Here is a 22,693-nt window from a genome sequence, read left to right as displayed (position 1 = left end):
TGTACTCAAATGGCCTCCAAAATTATCAGATTTTAATCCAACAGAGCAGCTTTGGGAACATATAGACATTCACAGCTACAACCCTGTTCATTACTACTCATGACAGGTGTACAATAAAAAGTTAACAACACAATCCTCCATCATTAGAGAGACTTGAGGCTTCTTACACGCACAGGACTGCATAAGGCTGAGGAAAACTCCTCTGTTAAAACATTATGAATGTTTAATGTGCTTAAATAGCTAATGGGGTGTTTGAGTGGAAATGACATCATCTCCTATGAGCTGCAGCTGAAACCAAACAGAAAACGCCTTATAATAAACATGGATGCAAAACTCGAAAGAACTTAAAAAACTTAAAGTGAAGTTGCTGTGATATACAACTGGTATCCCATAGCATGTAGGAATTATGCCTTTATTGCAAAGAAAGAGAGAGAGAGAGAAAGAAATTTACCACTGACAACTGGAATTAGTGTGGGAGTAACCATCTGTTTATGGTTATTTATTGTGAAAAAAAATTCCCATAAATGTAGTTTAACATAATCCTCATTATGATTTACTCCAAGAATTTAATTCCACTTCCACCACACAATTGGCAACATAGAAAAAGTTAGAAATTATGGCTTCCTCTTTCTCTCATTTTTTCCAGCTGTTAGTTACATAGAGAAAGACCAGCTGTAAGCTTGCAAAGTTTCACACGCGAATCAAAGAAGCTTTTGTGTGCGTTAATAAGAGTTTGGTAGGTTTTAAGAGCCCCTCTGATTGGAGGGGCGATCATAGGCTCCTGCCTCCTCTGACTCTCATTGATTTTGAACGTTTTTCTTATCACACACACACACTCACCAACACACGAACCAGTCGAGTCAAGAGACAACTGTGAGCTAATTCAGTACAGGGCACTCATGTTACTACGTGCTTTTAGTGCAGAGGGGTTTAGCCAATGTGGGCAGAGGGAGGGGAAAGTACACACAGAAGCCCGAGAGAATGGGGCTAAAACAGAGCTGTAGTTGAGAAGAAATGGCGGACTTTCATCGTGTGAGCAAATGACAAAAAAGGTGCGCGACAACATAAAGAAACGGACGAGCAAAGCAGAAGTGGCGAGAATTTAAGAGGGATGTGGAGGAACGTTCTATTGGTTTCATCTCGGCTGACTGCCACCAAAGTGTAACAAGAGGAAACAAGAGTAACAGAAGTGCGCACAGGGGCTCAAACTTGTCTCGACCAGTCTGGCGGAAAAGAAATCATACTAGACAGAGAGAAATGACTGAATTTCTGGTGCTTAATTTATCGAGGAGGGATTTGAACCACAGAGGCAAATGAGACAGGAAGAGAGTGAGCGAGGGAGGCGGGAGTGATGAGTGCGTAAAACAGCAGACATGCATGAGGAAAAAGATTAACAGCCTTCACTGAGCCGGCGTGTGTGCTTGTGAAGTACTTCGTGGCAGTGCAAACCGAGTTTGGAAATATGAGAACATAGGCAACGGGACAGGGTAGATAAAACAAGCGCGTGTTGCGCAAGGTAAAAGCAGGGCAAGGAGGAAGAGAGGGAGAGAGACAGACAAAGGTGGGCCTCTAAAGGGAAAGACTAACAGGAGGGGAGAGGTATGAGGGGACAGCTCTCGAAGTCTTTCTTGTCTCTCATGATCACTCTCGTCTGTCTGGGGAGCCTGATGACCACTCTCATCTGGTACAAGTCGGACGGCAAGTGAGTGCATAACTACATTTGTGCCTAGAGAGCAAAAACTAAAGCGGCTGTGGAAGAACGATTGTGCTCACCGTATAAAAGTAGCAACAAAGATGTGAAACTAGAAAGCGAACATTTCTGAAGAAACTTTAATTGTGCCTATGCCGGTGTTCTGATAAACCATCCTACTTTGGCAAAACGTCCTACCGTAAGTAGTTTATGCACATTTCTGCTGTCACAGAGTAATTCCAGCATAAATTTAAGTAGGTTTGACGGTTTGCCACTTTTGGCCATCAGAGTATGCTTGTAGCTCATATCCATAAAGCCAGGACGGTTTGCCACTTCATTTTACCGGTTTAAGTATGCTTGTAGGTCACATTCACAAAAGTAGCATGGCTTGGAACTTAATTGTACCCGTCAGTGTGTTTCTAGCGCTTATTAACAAAGGTAGGGTGATCTGCCACTTAATTTTTGCTGTTAAAGTATGCTTGTAGGTTACATTCACAATGGTATGACGGTTTTGCACTTAATTTTACTCGTCAGAGTATGTTTTGAGCTCATATTAACAAAGGTAGTTGTCAGAAGACAGGATCTATGTGGTTGGAGGAAAAAACTGTTGAGTTTTAAAAAGTCATCAGTTCATAGCTGTTAAGGCTGGTTGCTATAGTAACTCGTGTGAGTGGCAGGAGGCGCTGGGACACACACACACTGCATTTGGGGTCAAACACAGAGAACGGCAAACAGGAATTAAACTCTGAAACAAATTGTTCCCAAGAGAAAACTGTAGGTCCGATCACAAAGATTCTTTCACTGTGAGTGGTAGGAACTTCCAGACTACAACATAATAAATTTCCATGCCTGTAGAGTGTATTATACTGACGTGGTGACAGTGTAAAGACACGCTCTGATGTTAAATTTGAACCGAAAATTGAGAGCAGGTTTAGAATGGCCGTCTATGGGGACAGAGAGGGAGGAGGCTGCGCTTTGATGGCATTTGTGTGAAAACCGTAAATATGATCTCAGTGAGGAAGACACTGGATGAAAGTAGACAACGATAGCTACGTTTTGATGTATAAATTATACATGTAGGGCAAACGGTTTGGGTGGGAAAGGAAGAGAAAGACCTTTTTTTCAAATTATTCTCCAGACTCACAACATGGATTTGGTCAATAAAAGTCCAAAGTCTTGTGACCTGTAGAAGTTTAAATGATGTTTCTATGACAAAGTATGGCCGAGCGGTGGACCTTCAAAGTGGCCTGGGTTGGGACCTTTTTTCAGGCCCTTTCCCATAGCCAGGGGTGGAAGTAACGAATTACAAATACTCACGTTACTGTAATTAAGTACATTTTTTGGGTACTTGTACTTTTACGAGTAATTTTTCAAGTGTGTAATTTTACTCATACTTGAGTACAACTTACACCATGTAATCTACTTCGCTACTTATAAAATCAAAAGTCACTACTGAGTACGCCCACAATTTGAATTAATATTCAAACCTTTCGTCTGCATTTTTGCAGCCAATAAGGCCGTGCAATCGCAACCGCGCCAATTTAAGACGTAAGCAAAGAATAAACTCCGCTGCAGCAGCAGGCACAGGTGTCTGGAGGTGCTAAATGGTGGAGTATAAACTACTTTATAGACGAAAGATTTGGAGACAAAGAAGCCAAAATGGAGACAGAGGACAACACTGTCAACCATGAAAACGACGTAGAAAAGACGGAGGACGCGTGCCCGTGGCTATACCTGGAGGAATTTTTCGTGTACAGAGGAAGAAAAGGAGACAGCGTCCAGATGCAGTGCAAACTTTGTTTGACCTCTACAGTCATTTCAGCTTACAAGACTTCAGCATCTAATCTAAAAAAACACATTGAGGTAAGAGGTTTTACAACTATACGTGTATGATATTGCTTTCTTATTTTTCATGTGTGTTAAGGTTACTAGTTTGGCTAAGATATTGTCACCGCCATTGGTTAGCCTGATATTAAAATAAGACGGAGCTAGCTAATGTGCGTGTGTGCATGCATAATTGAGCTACAATTTGTAGGAATGTTTTAGCTTATTATTTGGATAACCACCGTCATTACAATAAATTAAACTTGTAGTCATTTAAAACTCACAGGCCTACAATCAGCTGGCCTATTTAAAAAAACAAACAAACAAAAAAACAAACAAACTTGAACACAGTGCTGAGCTGCATCTCAAATTAATCTTCCAGCTCTCAGCTGACATGTACCAGAGCCCGATTGATGGATCAGTTGATCAGTATCATTGGCCTGATATAGGTCTATCATAGTGACATGGCTCTTAATCAGTAGGGTTATATGTTTCCCAATATGATATCTTTTTTTAAAGAACATAATGTGGATTGGTTTTATTTGTTAGCTGTATGGGCAGCATTTTTGTGTATGTGATCCCTTTTCTTAAATTAGATTTGCTAGATACACATATTTTGCTCTCTTAGTATTTTTAGGACCTGACTAATACTGAAAACTTTAGGGTGATACTGATAAAAAGGAGTTAAAAATTTAGATACTGATACATTGGTCAATACTCTTTTTACAGATAGTATACAGATTACAGAACTTAGAATGTATACAGAAATTCATGTTTTTTGCAATGATCGTTCAAAATTGGTTTACACTTGTGAATAAATATAGCAATATATCTGCAAAATTTGACCAATTCACCACTCTTTTATACTATGCTCAACAATCAAAGATTAGCTCAAGTCTAGTTGAATAATGTTTTAAAAATGTGTTTTCTTTTAGTGTTAATCACAGTGATGTTATGAAGTAATGTATGAACCTGACGTATGATAATATTTATCTCTACAGAGGAAACATCCATCGAAGACTGAGCAGTACAATATCACTGTGGCATCAACATCTCGACAGCGAAAGACCACAGCCACACCAAACAAGCTCTCAGCAAATACACAAGCCAAGTTACCAGACCTGATGTTGAGAGCTGCAAACAAACATGTTCCACAAGCAACTGTTGACAAGCTTGTCATCAATTTCATATGTGAGGGTCTACAGCCATTTGCAGTGGTAGAACAGCCATCTTTCAAAGAATTGGTTACCACATTACAACCTCAAGCCAAAGTCATCTCCAGACCCACTGTCCGTGCCAGAATCTGTGAAGCTGCTGATCACATGAAGATGACTTTGGTTGCAGCATTGGATAAAGTCAAATTTGTTGCTACCACTACTGATTGTTGGTCAGCTCATCAGAAAAGTTACCTTGGAGTCACATGCCATTGGATAGAGGAAGCGTCCCTGGAAAGAAGATCTGCAGCACTAGCATGCAAAAGATTGAGAGGGTCTCACACATTTGACATGCTTGCTGGTGCGCTTGATGATATCCATTGCCAATACAAGATTAGAGGCAAAGTTGTAAGAACCACAACTGATAGTGGATCCAACTTTGTCAAGGCCTTCCACATGTTTGGGGCACAAAATGATGCAGATGAAGCTGAAGATGAAGCAGACCCAGAAATTATTGACCTGACTGACCATAGGGACTACCATGAGGCAAGTGCAATTCTTGATGAAGACTCTGGTTTGGAGTATCAACTTCCGCCTCATCAGCGATGTGCATGTCACCTGCTAAACCTTGTGGCAACAACTGATGCTGCCCTAGCAGAGAGCATGAATGAAACCTACAAGAGGCTCTCCCGTGCAACCTTTGCAAAATGCCAGGCCATTTGGAACAAAACTGGCCGATCTCATTTGGCTAATGAAGTGGTAGAGGACAAGTGTGAGCTACAGATCATTCGTCCCAATGCAACACGATGGAATTCAACCTACCTTGCCATTGAAAGGATAATACGCATCATTGATGAGAAGGGGGAAGATGCCATCAGGAGCATTTGTGAGGAGTTCAAGGTGAAAATGTGAGTAAAATTGGACACCTACCAATATGGTTTCAAATTTTGTGAATTTTCCTTAATGGATGGTTAAAAACGTGAGCAGACTCTTAATATTAAATCAGAAGATCCCTATTATAGTCATGGTGGGTTTTGTTGTTGTGTCTTACAGGTTGAGTCCTGCAGAAGTTGCATTCCTAAGGGAGTACTGTACCACCATGAAGCCACTGGTGAAAGCTTCAAACATCCTTCAGTCTGAGTCCACTTCCTTTATGGGATGGCTCCTGCCAGTAATCCAACAACTACTGTCCAAACTTAGCAGGCTGGAGACATCAAGCAAGACATGCGTGCCACTCATCAGAGCCCTGCAAAATGGCCTTCAAAAGCGTTTTGGAGCGATGATGGAGGATCCAGAGTTGGCTGCAGCTGCAGTCCTCTTACCCAAGTTCAAGACTTCCTGGACTGACAGAGCAGATGTAACAGAGGCTGGTAAGGATTCATGTGATCCCATTTTTGTGTATTTTTACATTTGAACACATGCTTAAGTGAGTATTTCACCTAATACATTGTAAGTTATTGATGGTCTGTCCTGAATACTAAACAATCCTTTTTGAGAATTTGCCGATTTTAAATTTGTGTTCAGGAATAATCACTGAAATTTAAATAACAAAATTGTGTTATCTACTTGCAATTACAGCCTTGACATACATCAAACAACATCTTGAAACGACAGAGCATGAGAGTGAGGATCAGCAAAGAGAGTCATCTGATGAAGATGAATTCTTCTCCAGACCAATCTCCAGAAGGCTGCAAAGTGCAGTTGAGCTTGATGGTTATCTTGCTTGTGCCACAGACACCATGGAGCTGCTGCACTCCTTCTCAGCCATCAAAAACCTCTCTCTTAAACTGAACACAGCTCTGCCTGCTTCTGCTGCGTGTGAACGACTTTTTAGCTGTGCTGGTCTACTCTTCACTGCCAAACGAAGTCGGATTGCCTCTGTTAATTTAGAAAACCAGCTCTTGCTGAAACTGAACAAAAGGTTCAGAAAGTAAAGTGTGAAAGAAATGCTAAGACTTTAAGACACTTACCTGCCTGTTGTTCAGTGTATGGGGAAAAGTTTAAATGGTTCTACGCATGTTCAGAAACATTTTTGTCATTGTTTTAACAAACAAAATTCCTCCTTTTATATCTACATTTATTTACAAAACAAGTTACCTTTCTATACCTTGTTCATCTGAAAAATGTGCTTTGAACATAAATATTTATACTGGTGAATCAAGTTGAATGCCTGCTATTGACAACAGAATAAAACATCAGTCTGTTAAAAAGTAATTAATACTCTGAGTAGTTTTTGAGAACAGTACTTTGTACTTTTACTCAAGTATTTTTTTAACACCAGTACTTTTACTTGTAATTGAGTACAATTTAACCAGTGTAACAGTACTTGTACTTGAGTACAAATTTTGAGTACTCTTTCCACCTCTGCCCATAGCACACCATTCCCTATCGAGCTGTATGAAACGGTATAATAAATATGGGGGTTGTCTCAAAGCTGTGGGGCGTGATCAAAATTTTAAGCGGAATAAGATAAGATAAGATAACCTTTATTATTCCCACATGTTGGAAATTTGTTTTGTCACAGCAGGAAGTGGACAGTGCAAAAGTTATGAAGCAAAAATTAGAATACAATAAGAATAAATACAGTACACAACTGTACAGAATAGAATAAAATAAAATATTATATACAGTAGAAAAAAATATACAATAAGATAAAAATAGAATACAAATGCTATATACAACTGAGTAAAAAAACAACGATGCCAGAAAAGATTATTGCACTTAGTGTTATTGCACATGTGTGGATGTGTGCGTTTGATCAGTTAAAGTCTTTATTGTGGAGTCTGACAGCAGTGGGGAGGAAAGACCTGTGAAATCTCTCCGTCCCACACCGTGGGTGCCGCAGTCTCCCACTGAAGGAGCTGCTCAGTGCTGTCACAGTCTGCTGCATGGGGTGGGAATAACGGTAATAATAATAATAACAATAATAAATCTGCCAAATAGTAATAAGTGTGCCATAGGCACACTTAAGCACATTTCCTTAAAGTGAAGCTAAAGTGTCAAAAGTAAAGGACTTTTTCAGTATTTCTGTTATGATGTTTTCTGATAAATAATGCGACTGCCAGCGTTTTGGGGTCAAGGTTTGGGGACATATGGACCTGTAGCCTAGATATTTAAATAATATATTCAGCCTTTTTGGAGCTGAAGAAATATACCTCAAATCTGAAATATGAAAATGTAATAACCTTTTGAAATATGAAAATTAAAAGGTGTTAAGTGTTGAAAAAGACATGATAAAATTCTTGTATTAAAGCTACATTTAGATATTAGGCTGTTGAGTGAGACAGCGTAAGGGTTAAGGACCTCGGGAGTCCAGGCTCGCCCAGGAAAGTTACTGTGGCCCTTTAGCTGAATTCTGCTGATACACTTAAACTGTAAGTTACACTAATTCATGCAGTTTTGTATTCATTGCTCAGTTTAATTCGTTTCACTCTAGTTCGATCCTTCTGCAGCAGTCGTAACCCCCGGACTGAGACATACATTGAGCTTAAGCAGGACAGACTTTGAGAAATACCCCCCAAGTCTCTATGAAATGAAAGATATTCATCGATCAGCTTGCAAAACAAATTTTCTGCAATCTAAGACAGATAATTCTATAGTTTTATAACTGTGGCTAAATTTGTAAATGTAAATATGCATTGCTTTATTTATTTATTATTTGAATAGCAAGCCTTATTTAGACCAACGCACCCCTGTCAAAGATTGACATAGATATGGTGTGCTGTATATGATGGCTGTTGCATTATTGTGTATATTCCGTTTTACCACTTAGGTAGGACTGAATTAGTTTTGATTCATTAAACTAAATATTTTAAACCCTATCCAAACATAAGTCTTGATATAATATCACATAGCTACTATTAATAGCAATAAAATGTTTCTTTTTATCATTATTTTTTTTATTTATTATTTAAGACCTTGTATGTGAGGAGCAGGATTTTGAATTCAATTCTGGATTTAACAGGGAGCCAATGAAGGGAAGCCAATATAGGAGAAATATGCTCTCTCTTTCTAGTCCCTGTCAGTAACTCTTGCTGTAGCATTTTGGATTAACTGAAGGCTTTTCAGGGAGGTTTTAGGACATCCTGATAATAATGAATTGCAGTCGTCCAGCCTGGAAGTAATAAATGCACGAACTAGTTTTTCAGCGTAACTGTGAGACAGGATATTTCTAATTTTAGAGATGTTGTGCAAATGGAAGAAAGCATATTACATATTTACATATTTGTTTAATATGTGCATTGAAGGACATGTCTTGGTCAAAAATGACTCCAAGGTTCCTTACAGCATATTGAACCTTGAAGCAGGTGGGCTACAGCAGCAGGTGACCACACACTGTCACTGCTGCCAGCTAGGAACAGGAAACTGAGGCTATCATTTGCACGAAGAAGTGTTTAAGTCATGAACACCAATTGCATGCAAGATTATTTAATCTTTATGGAGGTTGGAAGGATAACAGCCAGGATAACATATCATTCAGTCCAACTGTCCTTTGTAAATAATTACTTAAGTTGTCGGATCAGTTTAGTTGAGTAAAAATTAGGAACAGTTGCTGTGATATGATGTAATATAATTATATTATATTACGTATTATAATTATTTAGTTGCACAAACTGGAAAAAAAGGACAACAAGCAAGTTTTAAGTACAGTGCTTGACACTGACTGGAACAATACGTCACTCTGAATCACTAAGTTGTTCACACCAGGATGTGTGAACAACTGACAACAACAATGAAATGCTGTTATAATATGTCATCTCTTTTTTCTGCATTTTCCTGATCTGTATTACTTAATCTGACCAGTTTTCTTTGTTTTTGTTGTTTGTTTGTGTTTTTTTGCAGACATGTGAAGCCTCACCAACCAGCTTCTCAAAAGAAACATGCCGCAAAGCCCTCAGAAATTTGCAAAGGCTGCAAGTGAGAGAAAACATAACAGTCTCAGAATTTCCCTGAGAAACCTCTTTGTTTATGCCATCGTCAAAAATGAGCTGTGCAAAGTCAGCTGTGCAGATATGATTCTGTTGACTGTGTGTTTGTGTGTTTCACAGGGAAATCATTAGCAAGGTACAAGAGCGTTACAATCAAACCTGGAAGAAGCAGGAGGAGAAATACTTAAAATTCAGGTAAGAACCAATTTGCAAACACTTCCAATTTTTTTCTATAGAAATTACAGATCAAAGTAAAATGTTTTACTAAATAGGAGTGTGTGTGTCTGCTCGAGTAAATTTTTAATTAAAAATAAAATAAAATTAAAGTCACAGATGAGCTCTGCAAGCATAATATGATCCCTACCACAATATATTCAAATAGTGTATCGATAACAGGATTTTTTTATGCAAAGATTTGATTGAGGTATCAGCCTATCAGGTATCAGGTGTCATCAGCCTCATGTAGGAGTCAGTGAGCCAGTAGCTTAAACCAAAGGAGCCCTGCAATGAGGGACGATGACTTTGACATAATATCTCTGTAGGCACAACAAAGAATACTTGAGATATTTACCATGTGGGTAAATATCTCTTTAAGACTATGTGACTGAGACTTTCTATTAGCTCGAGCTGCATAAAACATTAACAGGAGTTGTTGTTGTATTTGTTACCTACAGCTGAAAGAAAGATTTTTTTATACCGATTACTAAAGCTAACTGTGTTGTAATACACTGCTCTTTTATTTTATTTTTAACCTTTTCCTGTTTAACTTTATATTGATCAATGTTTGTTCCTCCCCTCACTCACCTGTTGTATGCTCTCCTGCCCTGTGGGTGTACTGATGTCTCATCTCTCTCTGTCTATTTATTCACACTGAACTATTTCACTGAACACGTCAATGAACATGAAGAGAATCAAAAGCATTAAAGAAATGGTATTCCTTGGCATTACGTTAAGGGACCGATAGCAGTGGTTTCATTTAGATTGGCAATGTCTGTTAGTATAAATTAAACAAGCATCAACTTTAAATATTGACAGTTTTCTTAGATGTCACACAGGCTTTCAGACACATGGCTAATATGCATTTCTTATAATGGCATTAAAATTTATTTTTATTCGAGATCCAACCATTGTCATGTTTTTAATAAACTAATGTTATTTCCTAAAATATTCTTCTAATTTACTGCATAATATGAAATTACCGTATATGACAATCCAGATAGCTTGTATTTTGAGAAAAGCAATATTTCTGTTCCCAGTTAATAACTGCGAACCGGTTTGTCTGGTAAATAGCTAGCCTGTGTCAACAAAGTGTTTTATATTCCCCAGAACTGATCTGAGACTTAAGTGCAATGGCATTGACAAAGCAATCATTACCAAGAATAACACTCCAGTGGGGTTGAAGCTCGTTTATGATGGGGAAAAGAAGAGGACTCTACAGGTGAACAAAGAGCTGTTCAGCATTTTTACAAAGGTAGGGTTTTTTGTTTTTGTTTGTTTGTTTGTTTGTTTGTTTGTTTGTGTGTGTGTGTGTGAGAGAGGCGGGAGGGGCTGGGGCTTGCTTATGTAAATACATACACAGCCATATGTAAGTAATGCACCATCACTTTTAAAAATATGTTTTTAGAAGTATTACAAACAGGAACTTAAATGCTACACCCCCTCAAACGGATACAAACTAAGTATAAAGTATTAGGGCTGGGCGATATGACCCAAAATTCATATCTCGATATTTTTTAGCTGGATGGCGATATAAGATATATATCTCGATATTTTTTTTAAGCCATAAAGTAAGAACAAAAAGAGTTCTTAGTCAAAGCTGTGTCCCAGATGTCACACAGGCACTTTTATTAACATACAGCACAGATGTACATGAAAAATTACTCAAAATTAAATTATGAGCATTCATTAAATAATAATGCTCCATAAATAAAAGAAAACAAGGTTGTTTTTGTGCTAAACAAAGAGCTCACAATTGTGCAGTCAAAATGTAAACTAAAAGACGCTGAGCGTAATAACAAAGACAGACAGATTTCACAGCTGCTCTGTTCCCAAGTTTTACTGTGTGACTGACAGCCTGGAGTTTGAAATCCGCTTCATAACCACGTCTCTTACAGGTGCCATTTATGGTCCTTATACACACACAATACGGTAATATTACGTTGATGCACAGTACGTATCACTCCGCGAAGCTCCTCGGTAGCCGTAATGCGCCGACAATCTATCAAGCGGTGCAGCGCCGTAGCTTACCAAAGTCGTACTCAAACATTTTTGACAGATTGCTGAACGCCGTGTACCACATAATATCGGTTCGCGGCCACCAAGCACAACCAGAATTCATACATAAGGCGCGCTATCAACTTTTGAGAGAATGAAAGGATTTTAGGGTTAGCGCGGTTAGCTCGTTAGCGCGGTTAGCTCGTTAGCATGTTTAGCTCGTTAGCACGTTGACGCCGTCCAGCCCCACGCATGGGGCGATGCGCAGTAACTCGTTAACGGAGATTTGCCGTGTCCGTCTTGTCGCTGCCTGCACGTGAAGCGATGGGGTAGGAGGGGGAGTTGTCTTCAGTGAAGGCGAGGCGGAGTAACGTTGCGTAGAGACAAAAGTGGACGAAAGAGAGGCAAACTTGCGGCTCCACAACTATAATTATAACGTAACATAGACTATATCGATATAAAGGATATTGTCACATCTTATATCTCGTATAAAAATATATCGATATGTTTTAAAAACTCGATATATCGCCCAGCTCTATAAAGTATACACCAGTATAAAAAAAGGAGAAGCAGAAAAACTGCATAGTAATAACAGACATGCAGTCATTTCATCCATTTCAAATTCTTTTATTTGTTTTTAAGTGTCTTAATGGTCTTGCCCCTTCTTATTTGTCTGAGCTGCTTCACCTTTACATGCCTTCACGCTCTTACATCAGATAACCAAATGCTTTTGATTGTCCCGTAGACATTTTGTAAATCCAGAGGAGGCACAGCCTTTGCAGTTTTGCCTCCTAAAATGTGGAATGAGCTGCCAGGCAGGCTCCATCTCTTGCTGTTTTTAAAAATCATTTAAGAACACAGCTTTTCTCCTTGGCTTTTAACCCAGTGTGAGTTGTTATCTGTGTTTAACCTCTTGCTCTTTGTTTGTACCTGTACTGATTTATTCTTCTGTTCTTGTTATCTTTTTTTTTTTAAACATTTTAATTACTCTGTTTCGACTGCAATTCGGTCAGTTGTTATGAAGTGTTTCAAAAATAAAGTCAAATCCAGAATGAGAGATATAAAAATATGTAAGCTACCAAACCACAAAAGCTAAGGTGATATAGTAGCATCTCAACCAGCAAAGCAACAAATGCTGATTTAGTTCAGTATCAGTTTAAATTGACAGAAAACATGTGTGAATTGAAGAGGAAAGATTATATATAAATCCTTTTTGCTTCAACATTTGACATCAGCAACAATGGTAAATGTTTTTTTTATAATGCCTTATTTGTCGCTGTCTATTCCAGGAGAATCCTTTTTCAAGTAAGAAATGGGACACTTGTTCAGTAGTTGGGAATGGTGGGATCCTGTCTGAGAGCAGCTGTGGAAAAATGATTGATTCAGCTGACTTTGTTATCAGGTGAGAAAAGTGTCCAATGTAGACCAAATTCAGAGTGGAAATTCCACATAACCATTCCTGTGTCTACTTTTTTGTTTGTTCAGGTGCAACTTACCTCCTTTGGAAAATGGATATGAGAAAGATGTTGGCAGCAAAACTACCCTTGTGACAGCAAATCCAAGCATCTTCACACAGAGGTAAGCAAGAAAAAAAGTTGCTGCCACCTCACATTACTTATGAGTTGTTGCTCAAAGTCAGCTATTTCTTTTGCACAGGTATGGCTCCCTGGTGGGACGCCGCCTTCCATTCGTGGAGAGTCTTCGCAAGTACGGCAACTCTCTGCTGCTCCTTCCTGCCTTCTCCTTTGGTATAAATACTGCTGTGTGTCAGCGAGTTGCATATACAATAGAGGACTTTAAAAGCCCTATTCAACCTGTTTTCTTTAACCCTCAGTACCTTGACAGTCTGGCTCAATTCTGGAGCTCTGAAGGCCTGAAAGAAAGGCGGCTCAGCACTGGATTAATTATGGTTAGCATGGCCCTGGAATTGTGTGAAAATGTACATCTGTATGGATTCTGGCCCTTTAGTAATCACCCATATGGCCTCTATACCCTGACTAACCACTACTATGATGACAAACCAGCTAAAGCGAGTTTTCATGCAATGCCAGCTGAATTTAACCGCTTGTTGCAGCTGCACACTGAAGGGGTACTCAGGCTTCACCTGGGAGACTGTGAATCAGATGAAAAATAGTTCCCAGGGATAGACAACAGCACAGAAGCAAAGTGCAGAATTAAGTGCCTTCTCTATAGCCTCAGGATGAAGTTAGACACTCAATTCATTTCATATGTGTTTAAGAAAATTTAGACATTATTTTTGGTTAGTGGAAAGATGGAAAATGGCCACATAGACACCTTCCTTACCTTCCAGCAACCAAGACATTTGCACTGATGAGTGCCTCTTTAACCCTATTTATTAAACAGATGTTCCATTTGGAGTCTGGAATGATTTTAATGCAGTTTGATGCCTGTGTAAGGCAGTTGCTCTCAGTCTAGTGCCTCATGAAAGATTGATCTCACCTTATATTCTGAAATACCTCCATTACATGAAGACGTTCGTGCTGAAAAGCTTTTTAGAAAGAAAACGAATACACTGAATGTAAGGCCTATTTTGACATTTTTTAAACTATTAACCTCTTTGTATTTTAGTACCAGCTGGTAATGAATGTGTAGTGCCTGATAAAATCACACAAATGTGTGTTATGCTTCGTCACTGCAGTGACCAGACGGTGATAAAAAACTTACTGCCACAAAGTGGCAACATACATTTATTGGTAAAATGTTAGTTGTGTAAGTTCTTTTTATCTCATTGTTAATTGTAAATGTAAAAATGTAATTGTAAAATTTGCACTTAGAGTGAAAACCTCTGTTCAGAACAATTTCTTATGCAATATTTGTACCAGTATTTAGGTGTGTCTGATGTAGATGGGAATGTTGCCTTTTAGGCTGGTATTTTTAAAGTATTAGCATTGATTTTTGTCATGCAGAAATGCCCCTAATAAGCCACGATGTTAAAATGACATGCCTCCTGCCATTAAGGTCCCGCTTTTGCTTCCACAAGAGACATTAGACCTTTGTGGGTATCCTCTGGTGTAACTACACATTGGCGCTGATGTGTAGTTACGTGTTTTGTGAGGTGCATGCCAAGTTACGTGGAGTATTATGCAAGGTTTCTTAGCATAACACTGCATTATAAAGCTGTGAATTATCACACCTGACATCTCTTGTAGCAACGGCAACATATTGTGAACATTTGTATATTTTGTTTTTAACAGTATGTTATAAAAGGAAAATGAAATTCAAATGAATACATAAATATCAAAAAGTGTGGTGCCTTTCACTTCTCTAACCAGGTGGGGAAAGATTTATCTGGATGTCTCAGTTGGAAGATTTAGTATCTCAAGTGCTTAAAAACTTGCTGTCTTTTGGGCATTTTTGTGGTTAGTGTAGGGCTGCTCAATTAATCGAATTTTAATCACGATTACGATCTGGGCTTTCAACGATCATTAAAAATGACTGAGCCGATTATTAGCCCCTCCCTCATTTATCCGCGACACCTTAAAGGCCGGTCCGTGAAAATATTGTCGGGCATAAACCGGTCCGTGGCGCAAAAAAGGTTGGAGACCGCTGATTAAGAGGACCCGAGGGAAGCTCGGAAAGCTAAGCAGAAGTTATTTGGAGAGTGACTGCCGTTGGTTGAAAAGAGTTAAAAAAAAAAAAAACTTCAGTGGTGTTGCACACTATTTTATATTATTTTTTTTAAGTCATTGTTAACCCTTTAAAGCCGGTCAGAGCAGCACGCTCCGTTTTGCGTAACTATTTTTAAATCCCTGTAGAACCTGAACCGCGTAAGCTAGCGCAATAATTTGTTTTGCATATGAAACCGGAGGAGTTGTACTTACATCTGATGCCATCAGCTTGTCCTCGGTCACGGTTTCGTTCCACATATAGCTTTGCAAAAATTGCATAAAAAGCGCTTGCAGGAACAAAAACATAATATTCCAGAAACACGCTTTGCCGTTCCTATCAGCTGTTCGTAACACTTCCCACAGTGAAATGATGCACCTGCTGTTTTCTTTGCAAATTTGCATCATAGGATTGTTTTTTGTTTTTCCTGCAGTATATAAAAATTGCTGTATCTCCAAAATAAAACTATGAAGACACTCAAAATAAATTTCCTGTGGTGGGAAACTATTTTTTGCAACTTTATTGTATTTAAAGTTTTGAGGGATAAACCTCTTAAATTTCTCCAAGTAGAAATATATGTAAACAAAACAAAAGCGATTTTCAATTTTTTTTGCAGTTTATTGCACTTTTTTGCAATTTATGTAATTACTATGCACTTAATGCATACATATTATTAAAATATGGGCTATAACAGTTGTATTGATGTATAGCAACTTGAAATGCTCCCACAAATGGCACTACAGCATGTAAAAAAATAATATAAGCTCTGGTGGACTTGGTTCTATAGTAGGTCTTAAAGGGTTAAATAAATATCGTCAAATAATCGTGATCTCAATTTCAGTGAAAATAATCGTGATTATCATTTTTGCCATAATCGAGCAGCCCTAGGTTAGTGTATATATATACATATATTTATATGCATTGTTTCCCTTTTATTATTTTTATAATCCTGTTTTGTGTTTTTAAATACAGATTTCAATAAGAAGCACAGCTAATATTAGAAAGTCCTATGACCAGCGATTGTAATTACTGTAGCAATGATGAGCATTCCATTTCTTGATAGATTTCTTGGCCTCTTCTTGGTAGATTTGAAATATAGCAAAAGAATACAACAGTTTTGCAATGTCCAGATAAAAGAAAAAGCTCTCAAGTGTCATATAAAATAGTGTAAAGATATACATGACATATTTATTCTTTATATAAATGGTAAATAATAGAGCTCTTAAAATATATCTCTGTGGAACTCCTATCAATATACTGACCACTAGGGCACTAAGACACTTGACTTAATACCATTGGAGATACTTCCTAATAGACAGAAGATTTCATGATAGATGGCTATGCATTCAACATAGGAAGAAATGAAAATTGTCTAATTTGCCTAGGGACACCCTACCAGAGAAAAGTAACATACAACCTTCTCTTCTAACTATAAGGTTAAGGGAGCTTAGTCACTTAAACCTTGGTGCAGAGAGCTGGAGACACCATGGCTGAGTAACTGTTCGTCATACTTATCTGAAGTTTGCCATCTGGGGTGAATGTGCAATTAGTGACAAAAAACTGGCAGGCCCATGATGCCATGCACACACCCTCATAGCTGTTCCTGAAGTTAAGTCACTCTGACTCAAGTAGAGTCCAGCAGACCTGCGGACATGGAAAGTAACGTGGAATTTATAACCAAGGCCTCAGTTATTGTATTTACTAAATGGTTGTTAAACATGTTTCACACTAAATGAAAGCATGGGTTCACAACAACTTAATTTTCTTATGCTTAAAGCTGTTAGTGATGCAGACAGATAATTTATGTTTTATGATTTTAAAGTTTAGTGCATTCTATTTACAGCGTTTTCACCAGAATATGCTAACAGTGCAGGTGGAAAAATGGGTCTCCAGGGGTCCATGGTGAAACTGCATCCGAAAACATTCAATTGTCTCTCCAGTACAATACTCTCTCAAAATAGGCACACTCACCACAGTCCAGGAAGGGGAAAGGGAAGGTCTGTGCAGAGGGAGAAGACAATGTCGGATCCTTTGAGGCAAACACACACGAGCAAAATACAAGCTAGGAGCCAGTGCTTAACTAACAAGGTAGTTCAACAATCCAGTAATGACTACCTTAAGTAATGGCTGATGATGAGATCAGAGGCCAGAGGGGGTTGATTATCTTCAGGTGTGTAGACTCAAGGGTAGGAACACGAATGAGTACTGCCTCACAGCACAGACAACAACAAACAATAACAGACAGAAGAGAGGAGAAAGAAACGGAAGCCTAGAGAGAGACAAAACAAACCCTGATATGTCAGCCAGGTAGGACCGAGGGACCACGACAATGTATGATTCTCTCAGAGAGGTGCATTTTTGATTACCTTAAAGAACTGCATGTCTAATAAATTGATCTGATAGTAGATTTCTTAAATATTATTGGTCAAATATTTTAGAAAATACAACTTCCCACCTCATGCATGAAATCACAATCCTAATTCAACCCCATCACGGACACTTTGAAACCTGTGGGATCTTATTTTGAAAGTTTGATTGTATTCTATTGTACAGTATTGTACTTCCACCCTTATGAGATACTGGTGTCCAGGTTCCCGTAGTCTGTAATGGAGCTGCTGTCTGAGGCGCTGTCAGAGTGTACTGAGTGCGTTGGCATGCCAAGTTGTAGCCTGTAATGAGGTGAAACCACACACTAGGCCTGGATATTTAATTAGACAGACTGCTAGGGAAGTATTTGTTGCTCTAAATCTCACATGGCACACTCCACTTTTTTGTTCAGAAACAATAATATAATAAGACATTTTCCCTGTTATTGCACTTGTGTCTTTTTAAAATAAAGTGTACAAATTATTAATGGAAAATAAATGTTTTCTTGTACTTCTTTTCTAGCTCACTAACTTTGTCTTTGAGAAAATCCTAACTGAAGGTACAGATGATGTAATAAGTTCCAGATGTTTCTTGGCAAGATTGCTTAGAGAAGGGAATGTTGGCTCATTTTTGCAAGACATAAACCTGAAGTACAATAATCATCTTTAACTCTGGGAATGGGACCTTTTTATTTATTTATAATTTTCTTTTTAGATTTCCACCTGAATATGTTACTCTAAAATCATCTTGACAATTCTGGAAAACAAAACCAGCGTGGGTTAGCTGCCAGTAAAATTATGCCATGATGTCAATTTTTGTAAAACGATATAACTGATGTGCATGATATTGTTATGAAGGAAGATCAGGTTATTAAAATGCTCGTCTCCTGTTGATGTGTCATGTTGTGGTGTCCTGCATGGCGTCGATCAGCAGAATCTGCTGATGTGCAATTGAATTACCTGCTACTGAAGGTGGAAAACAAATCATCCTACACTGTGACTTTGTTTGGTCTTATGTGAAACCTACAAATATTTAATCAAATCCAACATGTGACATCCTGTCACAGAGTTATTCTGATAGATCAGGGGTGGGGGAACTCCAGGCCCTGAGGGCCAGTGTCCTGCAGGTTCGAGATATCACCCTGGGTCAACACACCTGAATCAGTAGTAATGAGTAGTTCATTACAAGGCCTCTGGGAAACTTCAAGACATGTTGAGGAGGTCATTTATCCATTTAAATCAGCTGTGTTCAAGGACACATCTAAAACCTGCAGGACACTGGCCCTTGAGGTCTGGCGTTCCCCACCCCTGTGATAGATGAATTCAACATCTGCATCCCGCCCACTATAGTCTAATAAGTTTGGAATAATGTTGTCTTTTCCCCCCCTTAAAACAAGGGTTTATATTGTCTAGCAATTCCTTTAGGACAAGATTTTCCTCCTCATTTTCTCCACTTTTCTTGTTTCAGGCTCTTTGGGAAGAGTAAGAGTTCTTTCTCTTGCTAAGCTTCTATTTATTTTTATTATTTTTGAAGATAAGACTTTCAACATGCCTTTAAAGTATATTATCTTTCTGCTCTTCCAAAAGTCTCTTATTTGCAACTCTAAAGTAATTCAAGAATCTTTGTTGTTTGTAATACAGTTAATTTATCCAATCAACATTTTAATAATAGTTAGCTACCAGAACATGGATTAAAACCCTGCAGCTATCTGGTTATGTGCTTTAAAGTCATCTGGGAGTCCTCTTGGAACCCCCATGGGGTCTATATATATATATATATACACGTGCCATTCAACTGTGGGTAGGTCTCCTTTATAGAATTTGTGAGAAAGTTTACTTTCTGATGCCAAAGTGTTTGCCTTTAGGCCTAAAACCACAGTAAAAGATATAACCAGATAAACTAGGGCACAAGTACAGGTTCCATTGCATAGATAGTTTTAAAGTGCATTTGAAAGTGTTGCTTTACCTCAGCTTTATTTGTTGTCTTTGTGGTTGACATGTGTGGCAGACTTACAATGGCTTAGACACATCCAGGTTCTTCTCTCCACTATTTTCACTGCTCTTAATGACTTTAAGGAACACCCAGTCTCCTGGCTTCACCCTTTTCTGTTGAAGGTCCTGGTTCCTGCTGTGGAACAGAATTTGAGGAAATCACAGTTTTGTTATTCAACATTTTTTTCATGTGTTTCATTCCCTTAAATGACATGTCTTGATGCATGCTCAATCATCCAGGTAAGTAAATCCCAAAAGATTGATTCTGTTCATCTGGGTGTCATCAGGACACTACAACACAGAGCGAACACCATCCCCACCCACAGCCACAGCAGCCAGGGAAGCAGATGAACATCACATCAAGAAGCCCCCTCGTAAATGTGGTTATCCCAGCTGGACATGTGTCAAAACTGGTAAGGCACCAAAAGAAAGCTCCAGCTGATCCAGGAGAGAAGGACAACTGCTGCCTAAGGGAAAACACTTAATGACCCCGTACATGTCAGGAGTATCAGACCAGCTGAGATGCATTTTTTCTAAACGCCATGTCTCTGTGGCTTTTAAACCCCAAAACACGCTGCACCAAAAACTGGTCCACCCCAAGGATCGGGTCACCCGATACAAACAGAGTAACATAGTGTACGCTGTTTAGTGCCAGGAGAATTGCCAAGATTTATAGATCAGGGAAACCAAACAACCTCTGGTGAAGCAGATGGCACAACACAGAAGAGCTAACTCGTCAGGCTAGGAGTCCACACAGGCCAGCGCTCAAACCAGAGGAACACTGGTTCCTCTGGAGGCTATTTACGTGAAAAGGGAAAGACCATCTCTGAATCGAGGTGGGGGCCTAAGGGTACATCTTTCGCCATCTTACAATGCTGTGATTGCAGTCATTCCCCAACTCTCTGTGAATGGTACTCATGGCCATTGATCAGTGGGCTTTGATCAGTGGTGTTTTGAAGGAAGGAAGGCTCAGGGCTTAAGTAATCAGCATCATGGGCTCATCCGATTAGAATAAGAATAAGCAGTCATCTAATCATTCACAGGGTTTTCCTTTTATTCTCCAAATCAATAAAGGAAGGAAGGAAGGAAGGAAGGAAGGACACACATGGACTGCCATTGCTCTGCTGCCGCTCCGTGTGGGAGTGAAGAAAAAGTGAGCCAAAAGTGAATGCAGTCCTTATATAATGTGTGACAGGTGAGTGCAATTAAGGACAAGCACCACACCCAATCAAAGGTGAGAGAACTAAACAAGGTGCATCTGGTGAAGTGAGTGGGTGTGCTGGGATGTGCTAAAAGGTGGGTCTCTACAACAAGTGGTGTTTGATCATTGGGCTTTGATCACACCCTTTTAAATGACTAGTCTCTCTTAGAAAAGTCTAGAAAAGTCAGATTCTAGGATTCTAGTAGCAGGCCTATCTTATTTTCCATGTGAGGTTTCCTTTTCGCGGTTCCAGGCCACTTGCTCCCAATTCTAGTTGCTCCTCTAGTTTATGATTCTCGTCACTCTTTCAGTTGCCTCTAGCCCCCGCTCTCTACATTCTGAAACAGCACTTCTAACCCCAATACTGGGGTGGAGCCCCAGACTCCCGTATGCACGGTCTCGGTCATGTTCCCGAGGTGAGTGGGGGAAATGTTGAGATCCAGCTTGAAGGACCAAGCTGCCAGAAAAAAAGGAACAAAAATAAACAACAGTCAAGAACTGGGGCGTTAGTTCTTGGTAGGGACCAAAAGCATAATACACAAGAATATCTGAATATCTGTGGTAATTTGAGCAAATAGTTGATTAAAAATATTTGTTTTGGGAGGCATCTGTTTCAAAAGAGCAGTAACAATGTGCAGGTATAATATATATGCAACAGTGACAACATAGTGGTGAAGAAATGCTGCCACAAAGTGGACACTTGCATGTACTGATATGTGAAATGCTTGTATAATGTAGTTTTAAGTAAAATATTATACAATTTTAAAATATTAATACATTATCAGATGTGTTTTTAAAGGCATGCTTTTTTTTAGTTAATTTTGAAAAAAGTGCTTTGCCAGTATTAATCTAATCACTGCAAGAATTTAATTCTGCTAACATTAGTCATTTGGCAACAGAGAGCAAGTAAATCATCACTTCCCACTTCTCTCATTTTTCCAGCTGTTCGTTACTTAGTTAGAGAAACACCAGCTGAAAGCTTTTATGTGTTCATAAGCGTTTGGTTGGTATTAAGAGTTCATCTGATTGATTGGGCGGCATAACGGGCATTGGCCAAAAAAAAAATGCTTGTACTCAAGCTCCCCCGACGTCAGCCAGCACACATTGGGAATGGCATACGCACCGATCGGTTTTCTATCGCCCATTTGCGGGGAGTAAGGGCGCCCTTCGTTTGCGAGGTGCGCCTGCTGCTTGCGGCGCAGGGAGGAGAGGGCGGGGCGGCGGGGGATTCACTGACCGGCTGGAGCAGCATCTAATAACCAACTTGCAAAATAAAACAAAATAAAAACAAAGCAACAAACACGAAAACACCAGACATTATAATACAGACTTATAATTTGCACTGATGTTTTTTCGAAATTCTATACGCGAAAAGTGAGCGCTAGAGCCCTCGGTGCGCCTGCTTTCTGCCGAAGTCAAAGTAAACTTTATTGTCATCTCCGCTACATACAATCCAATATATAGAGAGACGAGACGACGAGGCTCCAGTTACAGCAGTGCAAGTAAACAAACAATATATATAAGAAGAGTAAGAAAATAAATATACGCTTTAGGACTAGAGGTAAAGGGATCAATAACAATTTAAAATTTACAGTTTGATGATTTAAAGTCTCACACACAACCCGTCGAAAAGGCCGGCTGCTTCCAAATAGAGCACATTTCATTTATAATGTTGTAAATCCAAGACCATTATGTAT

At 39.0% G+C, this 22,693-nt stretch overlaps 2 protein-coding genes across 3 annotated transcripts; both read left to right on the top strand.

Moving 5' to 3' along the window:
- Nucleotides 1–954: 954 nt before the first annotated feature.
- On the top strand, nucleotides 955–18,657 carry LOC146711792 (alpha-2,8-sialyltransferase 8F-like). 2 transcript variants are annotated; one of them, XR_014920204.1, is made up of 8 exons: nucleotides 955–1,702; nucleotides 9,511–9,585; nucleotides 9,717–9,791; nucleotides 10,923–11,067; nucleotides 13,100–13,212; nucleotides 13,296–13,388; nucleotides 13,467–15,190; nucleotides 16,326–18,657. XR_014920204.1 is itself a non-coding variant. In XM_085454793.1 (7 exons), exons 1-7 carry the CDS (start codon nucleotides 1,602–1,604, stop codon nucleotides 13,942–13,944), a joined length of 1,080 nt encoding a protein of 359 aa, XP_085310919.1. In that variant the 5' UTR covers nucleotides 955–1,601; the 3' UTR covers nucleotides 13,945–16,072. The 2 variants fall into 2 exon arrangements, 1 of the variants encoding a protein (XP_085310919.1); XM_085454793.1 differs by lacking the exon at nucleotides 16,326–18,657 and having other exon boundaries at nucleotides 13,467–16,072.
- On the top strand, nucleotides 2,504–7,070 carry LOC146711793 (zinc finger BED domain-containing protein 4-like). Its single transcript, XM_085454792.1, has 4 exons — nucleotides 2,504–3,553; nucleotides 4,516–5,576; nucleotides 5,722–6,038; nucleotides 6,247–7,070. The coding sequence occupies exons 1-4, from the start codon at nucleotides 3,350–3,352 to the stop codon at nucleotides 6,600–6,602; spliced, it is 1,938 nt and encodes a 645-aa protein (XP_085310918.1). The 5' UTR covers nucleotides 2,504–3,349; the 3' UTR covers nucleotides 6,603–7,070.
- Nucleotides 18,658–22,693: the final 4,036 nt, after the last annotated feature.

This window comes from Copadichromis virginalis, linkage group LG4 (assembly GCF_057382275.1).
Source record: "Copadichromis virginalis isolate Kocher_CV1m ecotype Utaka linkage group LG4, C_Virginalis_male_GT1.1, whole genome shotgun sequence".
NCBI lineage: Eukaryota > Metazoa > Chordata > Actinopteri > Cichliformes > Cichlidae > Copadichromis > Copadichromis virginalis.
This window is presented reverse-complemented; position numbering and strand designations above follow the sequence as displayed.